The sequence below is a fragment of the Marmota monax genome, unplaced genomic scaffold (assembly GCF_021218885.2).
Source record: "Marmota monax isolate L192 unplaced genomic scaffold, Marmota_monax_Labrador192_F-V1.1 WCK01_AAM20220418_F8-fsc00226, whole genome shotgun sequence".
NCBI lineage: Eukaryota > Metazoa > Chordata > Mammalia > Rodentia > Sciuridae > Marmota > Marmota monax.
In genome coordinates, this window is record NW_026693142.1 from 351,403 (window position 1) to 365,475 (window position 14,073).

General features: G+C 55.3%; 1 protein-coding gene across 4 annotated transcripts in view; it reads left to right on the top strand.

Annotated features, from left to right (window-relative positions):
* Dpp6 (dipeptidyl peptidase like 6) overlaps nt 1-14,073 on the top strand; it is a 734,784-nt gene that overhangs the window by 344,849 nt on the left and 375,862 nt on the right. The window contains exon 1 of one of the 4 annotated variants that reach the window (XM_058582855.1): nt 10,860-10,995. The exons of the other annotated variants lie outside the window; for them this stretch is intronic. Coding sequence (XP_058438838.1) covers nt 10,990-10,995 — 6 coding nt within the window. The 5' untranslated portion in view covers nt 10,860-10,989. Of the gene's footprint in view, nt 1-10,859; nt 10,996-14,073 lie in introns of those variants that run through there. 4 annotated transcript variants of the gene reach the window in all.

Here is a 14,073-nt window from a genome sequence, read left to right on the forward strand (position 1 = left end):
TGCCCGGGGCCTGCTTCCAGGGGCTCTCAGCCCAGTCAGGAACGGTATCCAGTCAGTCCCAGCACTTGTCTTCATTTCTGGGTCCCACAGGTAATTGTTGGGGTGTATGTGAAGATGGATGCCTCTGGAAAGTACAATTGTGCTTAGCCTTTTAGGCAATGTTCAGAATTAAGACTAAAGACTTGGGATGAAGGATATTAGAATAAAGTAGAGAAGGCCACAGTTAGCAGAATAGGATGATAAAAAGCAGCAAGCGCTCTGTTGGCAGGGTGGCCGTTCGTCCCGATTTGCTGAGGACAGCCTTGGCTCATGACAACTCTCCTGACTCGGGTTTCAGTAGCATCTCCTCTTCTTCTCAGCAGTGTCCTGTCTGGGGCATTAAGTCATGTGGTCAGCACTTGCGTCAGTGAGGAATTAATATCTAATAGAAACAGAGGGTGACTGAAGATTAAAGCAAGGTCCATTTGACATCCCCTTTCTCCCACCAGAACTTGATATGGGTCTATTTTTGTGTGTAGTGTCAACCTCCTTTCTTAGGAGAAAACTGAAGGTAAGAAAATAGCAAACTGCTCAAGCTGTTGTAAAGTGTCTCAAGCTGTTGTAGCCCTGGACCTCAGCACACAGGACTCGGCACACGGGAGCTTCATGCCTGTCCCGGCACCCACCCTAATGGTGGCAGGTGGAAGAGGCCGAGGAACCCTGGGTGGGAGCACATGGCTTCACGTCTGCTCTCTGGAGCTGGTCTCTTCCTGGGTGTGTGATTGGGTTCCCCAGGATAGCAAGAGAATCCACAGGGAGTTTTAGCCCTGATACTCTGCAAAGCAAGCCTCCCCTGCCCACGCACCTCTGTCCTGGGTTGGGGGCAGCTGTGGGCATCAGGGCTCCTACGGCTGGGCTGCTGGTGGGGCTGGTTTCCTGGGACCCTCTGGTGGGGTGGTGTGATCCACGTTCCCAAGTGCTCTCCCCAGGCCTGTGAGCTCAGGCATGTCACAGCCTCAGACCTCAGAGCACCAAATGCCAGAGACTGAAGGAAAAGGGGGAAGGACCCTCAGACCCCACGTCCCTCCCTTCTCGCTCCGCGTCCCACATGGTCAGAGTCAGAGGTCTGGGGGCCGGCGCTGCATGGGGTGGGGAGACCTGGGAAAGGTCCCGTCCACAGGACACAGCAGCAGGGAAAGGCTGGTGGAGGGTGAAGCTGAGAGCATCCCAGGGCCCCTGGGGAAGTAGAACGAGGCAGAACGAGGCGTGCAGGGCTCCTTGTCCTGCCAGTGGGACAGACATCGGGCTTCTCAGTGGACAGAATGCAGGCAGAAGCAGAGGCAGGGGGTCGTCAGTCAGGTGTAGATGGGGGTCTGAGAGCGCTCTGCTGGCCGGCCTGTGTGGTCTGGCTAGCAGGGAGGCCCCGGGAATCCTATTGATTCTGGATGAGCACCAAGGAACCGTAAAATATCAAAGCAGCTGAAGGAGAGTCACGGTCTTTATGTTCATTCTGCAGTGAGGAAAGGGGAACCCCAAGACAGAGGGGTCACTCAGCTCCCAGGGTACCTGCCAGTGGTGGGGGGCACCAGGCTCAGGACACACCTGCTGCCTCCTCTCACCAGCACCCTTTCCGGAAAGGAAGGGACCCCGAGGTCCCCTTGACAGATGCAGTTTGGGCTGGGCGGAGCCCACCCCTCGGGCCGGAAGCTGGGTCTCTGCAGGCACCTGTTGGGTCACTCTCTTCCTAAAGTCCACAGCCAGGGCTGGTCAGGAATATTGGGAATGGCTGTTTCTAAATGTGGACGGCCCTGTGAGCAGGACCTTCCACGTCCAGGGCTCCCCGCAGGCGGGGGGGTTCCTGGAAGGTTCTCATGGGGAGTGGAGACGGTGGCTAATCCCAGGTACCTCAGGGAGTGCCGGCGGGGGACACTGGCGTCTTGTTCCGTGGACTTTTGCAGGGCCCCCATTAAAGCCTTCCTCTGTTCCTGAGTAACCAAGTTCTCTGTGCAGCACCTGCGTGTTCTCTGGGCGGCGTGCTCCCTGGGAAGGTCAGCTGGGCTGGATGGTCCCGCCTTCACTGACCAGTGAGGTGGCGTCGGGTCAGACGCTGCCAGCGAGCTCCCAAAACGTGCTTGGTTTGGAACCTCACTGGTGCAGGGCCTCAGAAAAGAAACGTGGTGAGGTCGCTGTAGGTGCCGTCACGGAGAGCCCGCAGACAAGAGCGGAGCGCGCGCTGGAGCAGGAAGCACGGGACAGTTGGTCCTCAGCGAGGTCAGCGCATCCCAGATGCGCAAAACAAGGAAGGCATTTTCAGCAGTGGGGAAGCGGGGAGACATTCGTGGTGGGGTACAGAGGAAGTCTGTGCTTCACGCACGCGCCCTGTGGGGCAGCGGCCGAGCAGATCCTGGGGCAGGAGCCCACCCGCGAGGCTCTGCCACGTCGTAGCCCTCGTCTGCCATGATGTGCTGTGGGACCTGAGTCCGGTCAGCCTGCCCTCTGGACTCCGTCTCCTCCTGTGGGAGAGGAGTCATGACTTAGAGCCTGACTCGGGCCACCCAGCCGTGGTGATTACAAGCCCTGTCACCTTCCCCCAGGGAGCTCCTGCCTCCCCTGGCCGTGCAGCAGCCTGCCCTCAAGACCATGGACAGTCTTGGATGGCCGTTGATGTGGGGCAGCTCGTGACCAGCGACTCCCAGAGATCCTGTGAAGTCGCCCGGTGGGGGGTGCCGTCCCTGGCTCTGGGTCCTGTCCTGTTTCCGCATAATTCTCTCTGCTTGCAGGTCTCTGGGGCCCCACAAATATAGAGCTGCTGCAGGAGCCCGAGTGGGCACTGAGCAGTGTTGGGGACGTGCAGGCAGAGGTACAGTTTTGGAGAGCCTCCCTCCCTCTCTGGCTTCCTTGACTGGTGGTCCACTCAGAGCACAGGGGCCGCCTCTGTGGCATCTAAGTTTATTTTTTCCAGGTCCCACCTGCTGGCTGGGTACAAAAGGTCTCTGCCAATCCCCTGGGCATCCTGCTGGAGCTCCACTATAGGCAGCTGGGTGGCTGTAGAGCACAAGTGGGCACAGGAAGGAAGAACTCAGCTTAGTCAAAGGACCTCTCAGGATTTCATGTTTTTCCCTCTTGAACTCTCACTTCTTCCAAGATGGTGGTCACACCTTTAGAGACTCATTTTTAAGATACAGAACAGAGCAGGAGGGGGTTGCTGCTGGATCAAGAAGGTCCATCTTTGGAAGACACCATGAGGGAGAGACACCAGGCTGTCACTCACCTGGGCTCTTTGGGTCTGAGGCCCACCGAGGGCTCTTGGTGCCTGTCCTCTCTCAAGGTGTACCTTAACGCAGCAGAAGGGGTCGAATGCAGTGCTTTATGGGGAGCTAATAGCCTGAGGAGGGATGGAGCCGCTTTGTCAAGGTTGTAAACATGTGCTCTGTGTTTCCCAGCAGACCTGCTCTCCCTGGGCCTGGGAGACTCCAGAGTGCTGAGACCATGGTGTGCGTATTTCGGCATCCCTTGGCATGTGCGCGTCTTTGGTAGTGGGCTGGCCTTACGTGGCCTTTCATATGTTCGTTGATTTGAGTGCTGGGGTCTGCCACCAGAGATCACAGGCAGTAACCAAGGAAGGAATTCAAAAACCGTGTACTTTGCCGTGCCTTAACCCAGTGGTTTTTAGGTGTTGGCCCGCATCTGGCCACCTGAGACTGGGGTCCCGGGCAGCAGGTGCGGGGAGAGTCCTGCAGGCGGCACTGCCAGCCATCTCCCAGGTGGTGCAGCCACAGTGCCCAGCCACGGGTGCCTTTGGTCAGAGAAGCCCACCTTGTGACCACACGGTGTGTCCCCTGAGGATGTTGTCAAGTGCATGATGAAGGGTTTCAACAGAAGCTCAGGACCAAGGGTGGCTGTTGTTTATCCGTGGTGTGGGCTGTAGGTGTGCAGGCATTTTGGATCCTGGGTTTCATCCATAGAGAAGCAAAATGACGTCTTCTATGTTGAATTCTGTGAATGATTTTTCTCAGCCATATCTTTGAGAATGTGCCTTTGGTCTGAGCTGAGTCTCCAGCTCAGGCCGCCCCCAGGCATCCCGGCCGACTTGGGCCACACCATAACTGGGAAGATGAACTCTTGCCTCTGAAGCCAGATGCTGTTCAGGGTCCTGGGCCCTGGGAATGGCAGTCTTGGAGGGGGGCTGTCCGGGCCCCAGGGACAGCCACTCTTCGCTACCGGAGAAGCCTGACCCAGAGAACTGTGCAGATGCCCGTCAGCCAATCCGCCTGGTGAAGCGAGCCGTGTCTCCAAGACGGGTCCCGAACATTCCCTTCAGTGGCTTTCCCAGTGGCACTTCAAGCACATGTGTTCCTTCTTGTTTTCTGTGTCTTGGAGGAGTATCTGTCTGATTCTCTGTCACCCAAGACATGTTGACTCCGTGGGAAGAGACACGCTCCTGGGGTTCTAGAGTGGACTCTTGTTGGATGTGGTGTTGGTTCCTGGGCAGACTTTAAGGTAGGAGGCAGACACATCATCTCCTCTCAGTCCCTGGAAATGCCCTCCATCTGAGCCTCGCGACTGGTCTAGCCAATACGGCAACGACTTCTAGGATTCTGTACTTAAATCATGAACAGCCAGTCACACAGATTAATGCTTCATACGGTCTCAAGCTGAGCTCCCAGGTTGCATTTAGATGGTTTAAGGCATTGATTTCTCTCCCTGACAACTTACAAGATACTGGCTGCCAAAGGAAAAAAAAACCATGGGGGAAAGCCGGTTAATCTGCACGGCACCTGGGCAGCCGCCACGGAGAACGCTATGGAATGTAGAATTTGTCCTTATTGTCAGATGCACCAGGGAATATGCAGATTGTTTTAAATCACTGTAGAAACTGGAGTCAGAAAAAAAATGACTTTCTCATGAAACTCGAGAATTCAGGATTCAGAACAAGGTTCCGTCTGGTTTTAGGCAGTTCATCCAGTACCTAACTGTGTATCGTTTTAACTATCAGGGTCAGTCATCCTAATGCCCTGATGTTTTGTAGTGATTTCTAGCAGGGCTTTTTTGGCCACTGGTACTCACGGTCAAGAGTGGAACGGAAGAGGAGTACCCAGATTCTCATTCCTTAATGTAGTCTGGCATATCAGAAATTAGATCGTAGTAGACTGTTTCCATAATACATCTCAGAATCATTTTTACAACTCCCTGGGGTAAATACAAAACAGTTTTCGTGAGGAGGAGTAATTTCAATTTTTTGTTCTATTGTGTGCTGTGCTAATTTAAATCATTCTGCTCACGAGTATATTATTAGCATCTCAGCTTCACAAAGAATTTTAAATATGGGCTGACCGGATATTTGTGGTGTTTGTATTCTGTTATACATTTTAAAAATAGGGAAAGGGGAGAAAAAACTTTGACAAGATTCTCTCTTGAATGCTGTCTTTTCCTGACTCCAGGGAAGTTTCTCTCATACTGTGTTGATTAGCCTTCTATTACTGTCAGAAAATACCTGAGATAATCAACTTTAAAAGGAGGAAAGGTTTATTTTGGTTCACAGTTTCAGAGGGTTCACTTCATGATCAGTTGGCCTTGATGCCTTTGTTGAGTCACCGCATCACGCAGGGAGCATGTGGCAGAGGAAACCTGCTTGTCTTGTGGTGGCTGAGAGGCAAAGAGCGAGAGAGAGAGGAAGGGGCCGGGTCTCAGTGCCCTCTCAGGGTCCACCTCCAGTGACCTGCTTCCTTCCATGAGGCCCACCTCCCAGGAGGGCTGCAGGCTGGGACCACACCTTGCCCCAGCACAGCATATACCACATCTTCTAGAATGGAGGCTGGGAGGGAAGGGGTGGGGTGCAAAAGGGGATAGCACCGCTGCCCTGCTCCCTCTGTAGGGTGCTGGGACCCAGGCCCCCAGGGCCTGCCTGCAGCAAATCCCCAAGACCACCCTCACGTCTGCCACCAGCAGCACGCCCAGGGGTCCCTGCCACCAGCCCCAGGCTCAGGAGGACTTGCTAGGAGGACTCACAGCGCTCAGGAAGGCTTGCAGTCAGCCGCCAGTGTGTAAACAGACGGCGCTCACTCCTTCAGTTTCCCTTTGTGCCTCCATTTTTTCCGGATGCCTCCCAGCACCTGTGTGTTGGAAGTGGACGACTAGTGGTGGGTCTCAAGGTCACAGAGACTTTTGATCTGAGGCTTCCCTTGTTTTCCTGAGGACTGAGGACCATTTCTGCGTAACTGAATGTTGCAGAGAGCATCTGGTGAATCTTCAAGGCCTCGGTTGGCATTTTTCAGGGGCACAACATGCCCCGCAGTATGTCCTCAGACAGGGGTGGCCTTCTGTCACCATCCAGTGCAAACTCAGAAGACAGACGAACAGTGAGCAAATGTGGACTTGGGTCTTGGGCACGGACACAAGCTGTGTTTCCCAACTGCTGTCAGAGCCAGAGGGCGTCACCCACTGCCATCTGGAGGGGACCTGACCAACTCCAGTGCCCCTGCCCAGCCCCGGTCTGAAGCTGGCGCTTTTTACAATTTTAAATATGAGGGACCTCAGGATCCGTAGGTAGGAAGGTGGTCCGTCATCAGAGTCCACCGCAGTCGCAGGGCAGCGTGCATCTGCACAGCATGTTAGCAGACCCCACTGGAGAGGTCCCTGTGGGGGGCGCGGCTTTGCCTGCCCTGTGACTTCAGCCTCCCGCGACCTCACACGCTCCCCTGCCTGGCGCTGGCTGGTTCCCAGGCTCCCTTCTCCTGGGTCTGAAAGTGCAGGGAGGTTGGGGACCCCTTCCCCAAGCCCTGGCTGCTCACAGAGGTGAGCCTGGAGGACCTTGAGCAGGACTGGAGCCGGGGAGCAGCCCGCGCAGACCCAGAGCTCAGAGTCTTCACGTGAAACTGGGAATGTGCAGCGGGTGGGGAGAGGAGGGCGGAGGAGGTGAAGGGGAAAGGAAGCCACAGGCTGGGCTCTGCCCTTCTCCTTAGGGTACAATCAGGAGAGATGATGAGGTTTAGCAGCATGTCACTGAGACCAGTGTGGGTGGAGGCCAGGTGAGTGGGGGCCGTTGGTGACAGTCCCTGTGCAGGAGGGTCTGACTGTGGACGTTTACGTCAACAATACCAATCTGGGCCCTTGGATCCAGGAAAGTAGTCTGACCCCTGTTTGAATATAGAGCTCAACCCAGCATGTCCCGGTGGATGGTGGACTTCAGATCTTGACTTGAATTGAGTCCCAGCTCTGCCACCCACCAGCTGGTGGGAAAGCCAGAAGGACCCTATTGAATAGTGCCTGGAGAGTAGTAGCTGCTCACCAAATACCAGGAGCCGGGCTACGAGCAGAAGCACCCAGCAGAGCGCAGAGGTGGTCCTTGGTGTCCTGGGGTTCGCTCCAGCCTCACTCTGCCTCCGGGTCCCTTTCAGCTTGCCGGGGTTCCTTCCGGTGTCATGGGCCAGCGAATCCCGTTCCTGGGGCTGAAAGGATCATTTCCCTTTTTCACTATTCATGCTAGAACCCACCCAAGCCCTAGTCTATAGTGCATGAGGGACGGGGAGAATCTCGGGGAGAGGCGACGAACAGATTCAGGCTCTGGCCCCGTAGCACTGTCTCCTGAGTTCCCTTCATGGGAAGCAAGGGACATTCGCTGTCACAGTTTTGTCATGGCTTATCCCAGTGACTGCAAGATGTCAGAACCAGGCCTCCCCACCCCACCCTGCTGACTCAGCCCAACAACAAGAGAGATCCCTAAACCCCAAACTCCCCGCACGGCACACCTGAGCCGTGAGTGCTTACTTCACCTAACAAATATCGATGTTTTGCCACTTACCGGCTGTATAAATGACCATTAAGATGATTTGTTGGGCACAGTACACACTGTTAACCCATAAATGATGTGCAGTCGTGGGCCATAGACCATGACACTCAGGATCTGAGCGGCGCCACGGTGGGCAGTGTTTCACATCTTCATAAACAATTACTAGAGCAGATTAAGGGTAAAAACTCCATCCAGGAGGCCAGTAAATCAGACTGGAAACCGCAGTCCAGGTGCAGGCAGCTCGCACTGTAGCTTTAGGAAGCTCTGCCCCTGTCTTCCAGGGTCCCCAGGCCACCCGGGAACACAGGTTCCTGGTCATGGTTCATACCGTGAATTCTGACTTGAGATTCTGCGGACGATGATGGGAAGTCGACTCTGCCACACATGTGTGCAGTTGTTGGTGTCGATGGCTGTTAGTTTGGGGCCCTGGGATCTGGAGACAGTAGGGTGTTTTTTGGTCTCAGGTGGCTCAGGGGGACAGCCCACACCCACATGCCCGGACACACGGTCTAGTCCTGCAGATTGAGGGACCCAGGAGGAGCTAGGCACCATCTGAGTGCAGCCCCTTGGCTTGGGATTCGGCCCTACATCAGAAAGACCGGAGTCTAGCTGAGATGAGGGTGGCAGAGCTGGGACGGGCACACGCCCGTTCTCCCTGGAGGGCTCTCTGTCCACCTTGCCTCAGTGACACTGGGAGGAGGGGTAAAGGCAAGGGCCACAGGTGCCGGACAGGAGGGAAGGCGGAGGGGGCTGCTGGGAGACAGAAGACAGTCCCGGACAGCGCCCGGCCACCCGCAGGCAGGTCTCACAGCTCAGGGCCAGGCTGCTGCGTCACTAGGATCCCCAGACCTGCTGAACACGACACCCACTCCCCACGGGGCCGTGGTCCTCCAGCGCTGTCGGGGAGAACCCACCGAGGGCTGGAGGAGGCAGGGAAGACAGACGTGCAGGATTCCGGTAGATGCAGGAGTCGGGAGGACCTTGATGCAGGCAGGACACGTGGGGCAGGGACCAGGCTGCCAGGGAGTAGGCGGGCACCTGCAGAGCAGGGCCCCCTGTGCAGAACTGGACAGGCTGTGCCCACCTCACCCCACGGGTGCAAAGACGGTGTCTGTGGGGCCAGAAGTGGTATCTGGAGGTTGGGATGGGCCACCCTGGCTTTCCAGTGGGCGTCCAGTGCTGACCAGGAGCGGGGGTGAGCTACTGGGAAGCACTTAAACATCCCAGGGCCTCCAGTCCTCCTTAGGAACACCTCAGGGAGAGAAAGGTCACTCTTGAGGGTTGGTCCATCAGGTGTCCTCGCAGCTGAGCCTAAACTAACTTGTATGGGGGCAGAGGAAGGGGAGTGGCTTCGAGCAATGTCCCATTCCTCTAGATGCCGGGCATACTGTCTGCCATGAACAGGATCCTGGGTTGTACAGACCAGGGTGGAACTGGCATCACCTGCACCTGACTCCCTGCAGCTCCTCCCAGGGTGTCCCCATTCCTTTTTAAGCCGTCCACTTCAAACAAGCCACACAGAAGTTTTAATCAGAGCATTCAGTAGCTCTCAGCACTGTAACAGGAGGAACAGATGTGCTGATCCTCAAGGAGGGTGGTGCATGCCCAGAATCTGGATTGTTGTAAACTCTGGAGCTTTGGCAGAGTGGGTACCCAGTAGATCCCTGCCAGGCTCCATGGCTGACCGTGGAATAGGTGTCCTGTCCATTCTGCACCCTGGCAGAGCTCAGGGACACTCTGCGTGCCTTTTCACCCTCCCAGACACCCAGACACCCCCGGCGGGTCTCATCCACCCAAGCTCAGGAGAGGAACACAGAACCCCTCCCCACGCAGGGAATGAGGGAGAAGGTCCCCTTCAGCAATACTTGCCTGCCCCAGGTAGACCCAAGGAGGTGGTGTGTGGAGTATGGAGTGCCAGGTGAAGGTGGCCACTGGCTTCCCTTGGTCCCCTCAAGGACCCACTGCCTGGGGACTCTTCCTGGGTCCCTGAGGTTGCCGCCACATTGAACCTAAGCCTTCTCTTCAGTCAACCCACCTTAGAGGTGACTCCGGGTGGCTCCATTTCTGCCTAAGCATGAATGTGTCCTGTGTCCAGCAGACATTCTCCATTAGGCATTTATTTTGCAGGTTATAGCCTCGATTCAGATTCAGATGGTGAGATTCCTTGCCAAGATGTCACAGGGAAAGGGGGAGGCCAAGTTAGAAGGTGCTTAACGTTTTTCAAGGGGTTCCCTGAGTGGAGTTTTATCTGGTCAGTACTGTCCTTTCAAATTTCCAAACTCCACCTGGCCAGGGGGACTTTTCTGAGGCTCTTTGTGTGCCAGGGTCCCTCTGCCGTTCCCTGAGAGGAGGAGTGCTGCTGCTAAGAACATCTCCAGTCCCTTAAAGACAGCGAAATAAGGAAGGGTCAGGAAACCCTCCAACCGGCTCATGATTCCGAGAGATCTGAGCTCTGGAGCACAGCACCAGGAAAACGTGGGGGTTTCCATCTGTGAGCGAATGAAGTCAAAGGAAAACCAGAACCAGCCAAGGCAGGAGGCCGCTCCTCCGACAGGCCCGAGGGTGGGTCCCTGTCCCAGGACACCTTTCTGAGCAGGGGTGCTGGGGCTCCTCCGTTTATTTCCCGCATCAGCACCAGAGTGCGACGCTAACTGTCCTGCCTCCCCAGCCTCTTCAGAAATGGCCGAGCCCTCCGGGGACAGAGCCCCCATTGAGGAGGGAAGCAGCCCGCCCAGAGTGGCCTCTTTGGCGCTCATTCAGTGAACTTGCTCCGCCCTCCTTGCCTCTTTGTCCCCTTCCGAGCCTGATCTGAAAGCCGATGTGGGGAGCCCCTCTGTGCCCTGGCACAGCTGCCCTCATCCACGGCAACGCCTGTGGCTTCTTGGGTGCTGGGTAGCCTCACTGTCCACCAAAGCACTGGGGCCGGTCTGTGTCCCTGAGGCTGTTAACATCCAGCGTGGCCATTTAAGCTGCAGATTTCTAAACTTGCACCAGAATGGATGTGAGCAGGCTGGATTATTTGTTTCCTTTTAAAATAAAGTGCTCATTGTTGGTGGTGTGGGGCTGGTCCTCGGCAGTCACGGCCACCTGATCAGCATGCAGGGGCTGTAGGAAAGTGATGGAGGGAAGTCTCCTGCTTTTCCTTCCTGGAGTTGCGGAGCGGCACGTGCCAGGCATTGGAATGAGGCTGACTCGGACTCGGACAGGACGAGAGCGGAGACATGCAGGTGACCGGCGGCTTCGGGATGACTTATTTTGCTTGGTGGTTTGGCTGGTGGGAATGTGGGCTGGGGCGAGGCTGGGGTGAGGTCCACCTGGAGGGCCCACAGAATAGAAGAGCCCCGCTGCCCACACGCTCCTGGGAGTCTTCTCTCTGTTGGTGGACTGGCTCTGTGTGAACGCAGGTCAGAGCTGAGCAGCGACTTGTCTGCAGGCTCATGGGAGTAGATCTCCTGACCCTTCATCTTCGCCCAGTGGACGGTGGCTTCAAGTCACCGCTCTTAATTGCTTTGCCATTATGGAAGGCTAGGAACTTTGTGGGCAGTCTTTGGGGTGAAAGTGGTTTGTCTTAAATTTCCTGTGATGACTTCTCATGCCCTGTCCTTGCTGGGCACAGCCCCATGGGGCATGATAAACTCATCGTCAGGTGGCTTTAGAGACATCTTCCTTGATCAAGATTGAAACTAAGAGGCCTGATGCTGTTTGGCAGTTGTAGAAGGATATTCGTAGGTTTCAACTCATCTGTTTGGAATAGAGAGTTGCAAAAGAGTTCTGGTGCTTTAACTGGTTGTGCACCAGCCTCCGTAACTACCAGTGTCAGTCATACTCCGTGAGCACGTGGCAGCGTAAGCAGGTTAACAATGAAGTCCATCAGAGCCCCCCAAACACCTCCCAGCTGCCTGCCTGGGTCTCGGGGGCGTTCCTTATGCTCTCCCTCAGCTTTGGTGCACCTCATCACCTGCTGCAGAAACGACCTTGATTCTCCAGAGTGTCCTCAGGTGTCCTGGTTCACGGGCTGTGGCGAATGATCGACCCCTCTGGTTCTAATATCGTCTATTTTAGTGTGTGTGTGTGTGTGTGTGTGTTTAAAAAAAAGGGAGACACAAATTGCTTTTCCTCTGAAATTTTTGTTTAAAACTGTGCTTAAGAAATGCTTGCACTACCTTTTAACAGATGAATGGGTAAAGAAAATGTGGTGTATTACTCAGCCTTAAAGAAAAATGGACTTATGGCATTTGCTGGTAAATGGATGGAGCTGGAGAATATCAGGCTAAGTGAGATAAGCCAATCCCATAAAACCAAAGGTCGAATGTGCTCTCTGATATGCAGATGCTAATTCACAATAAGGAAGGGTTAGCTAGGGAAGAGTAGAGGTACTTTGGATTAGATAGAGGGAAGTGAAGGGAGGGGAGGGAGTTTGGGGGTAGGAAAGATAGTAGAATGAATCTGACATTATTACCCTGTGAACATACATGACCACACGACTGGTGGGATTCTACATCATGCAGGACCAGAAGAATGAGAAGTCATGCTCCATTTATGTGTGATGTGTCCAAGTGCATTCTACTGTCATGGGTATGTGATTAGAACAAATTCACATAAGAAATGCTTGCGTCATTCTCCAGGTGTTGCGTGTTGCAGCATGGGCGATGACAGCTGCAGTGACACGGTTCACCTTGCAGTCAGTGCAGTTAGGGGGAGTGGCCGGCGTGCCTTATTTCCACTAATACGCCCCCATTTCATCATTGTCACTGTCCCCTTCCCCTCAGAGGACAGCGAGCTTGGGCACTGTGAGTCGGTGGCTTCAGTTCTCCAGGCAGGACACAGCATGGAATCCATGTTGGCCCCCAAAATAGTGGCCCTGCTCTTGGTGGCCCTAGGAAAGGCATTCCAAGTTGACAAAAAAACAAGAAACAGCAAAAAGAAGTGGCCTCTGAAGATGGCCTTTCCTGGTGCCTGGACCTCTTTCAACATGCAGATGGACATGAACCGAGGTTGTGTTACCTGGACGTGCAGGACGCCGTCTCCCGTGACTGAATTCAAGGCTGTTATCTTAGACACCGGTCTCCAAAGCTGCTGTTGTGAGGGATCACACTTGAACACATGCACAGTCCAATACCTTTCTCTGTCCCTCCTCTGGTATTTAGAAAACACCAAAAATACTTATAAAAGATGCCACGTAGGGCTCTTCAACAAGGCACTGAGCAGGGACAGTGTCCTGATGCCCAGGGTCCCATGTTCCTACCCCTGCACTTGGGTGTTGGCCTTGGGAACCCTCCGTCCTGTCCCTCGTCCCTCTGAGGCCGGCATGGTCCTCGGGGAGGAGGTAGCTGGGTGGGGCCCATGGAGGTGACCATCCTGAGATTCCTTTTGTTCGGGTTTCGGGAGTGGGACTTACCAAAAGGTGGCTTTCTGACACTCTCTAATCAGAGAAGCCAGAGGGTAGACTGAGAGATGCCCCTCCCTCCAGGGTCAGAGTCCACTTTGGCTTCCCACCCTGTGCCCAAAAACAAGTGCAGACGTGAGACCTCGAGTCTTCCCTGGGAGGGGCATTGCCTTGCTGGAGAGGAAAGTGTGCCCATCTGGGGAGCTGATGGAGCCGAAACTCGAAACCTGTGAGAACGTCTGAGGCTTTGGTGCCGTCGGACCCTGCACAACTGCTGTGACTCGTGGGGGCTGTGAATGGATTAGGTCATCATTTTCCTTCTAATGCCAAATTTCCAAGTGTCAGTAGAATCTCTGCCACTGCTCAGGAGTGAAGGACAGGCTGCCTCCCAGAGGCTGCAGGGAGAGGCTGCAGGCAGATGCTCTACGTGGGGGACCTGGGTCCTTGAAATGATCAGGTGTGACCCACGTGTCATGCCTCTCCTCTTCACAGGAGCTGTGACGTGGAGGGCGGGCAGGAGGGGCGCTCGGTCCCCTTCTCCTGTAACCCCAGTCATTTGTACCAGGGTGACTTCCCCTTGGCTGTCCCTAGCGTGCCACTCCTGCAACATGCCTCCCCGGCATTGGCCTGCCTCTCCGGCCTTGTTTGGCCATCTGTGAGGCAGGCTGCCGGCCAGCGCGAGGGGCGCGAAGCTCGGGGAGGCAACCGTCACCTGCTTTCTCCGTGGACATGGCCCACGGAGGTCAGCCACGCCCCACGCTTCCCTCTCAGGGAAGGTTCTAAATCGAGTCCCGCTGCCAGCTCAGGACCAGGGCGTCACTAACGGTGAGCTCGAGCCCCAGCTTCAAGATTCAGCCGCCCGAGTTTCACGTCTGGAGGTGCTGGGCTCATTGTCTCCACTCAGCAAAGAGCTGGAGAA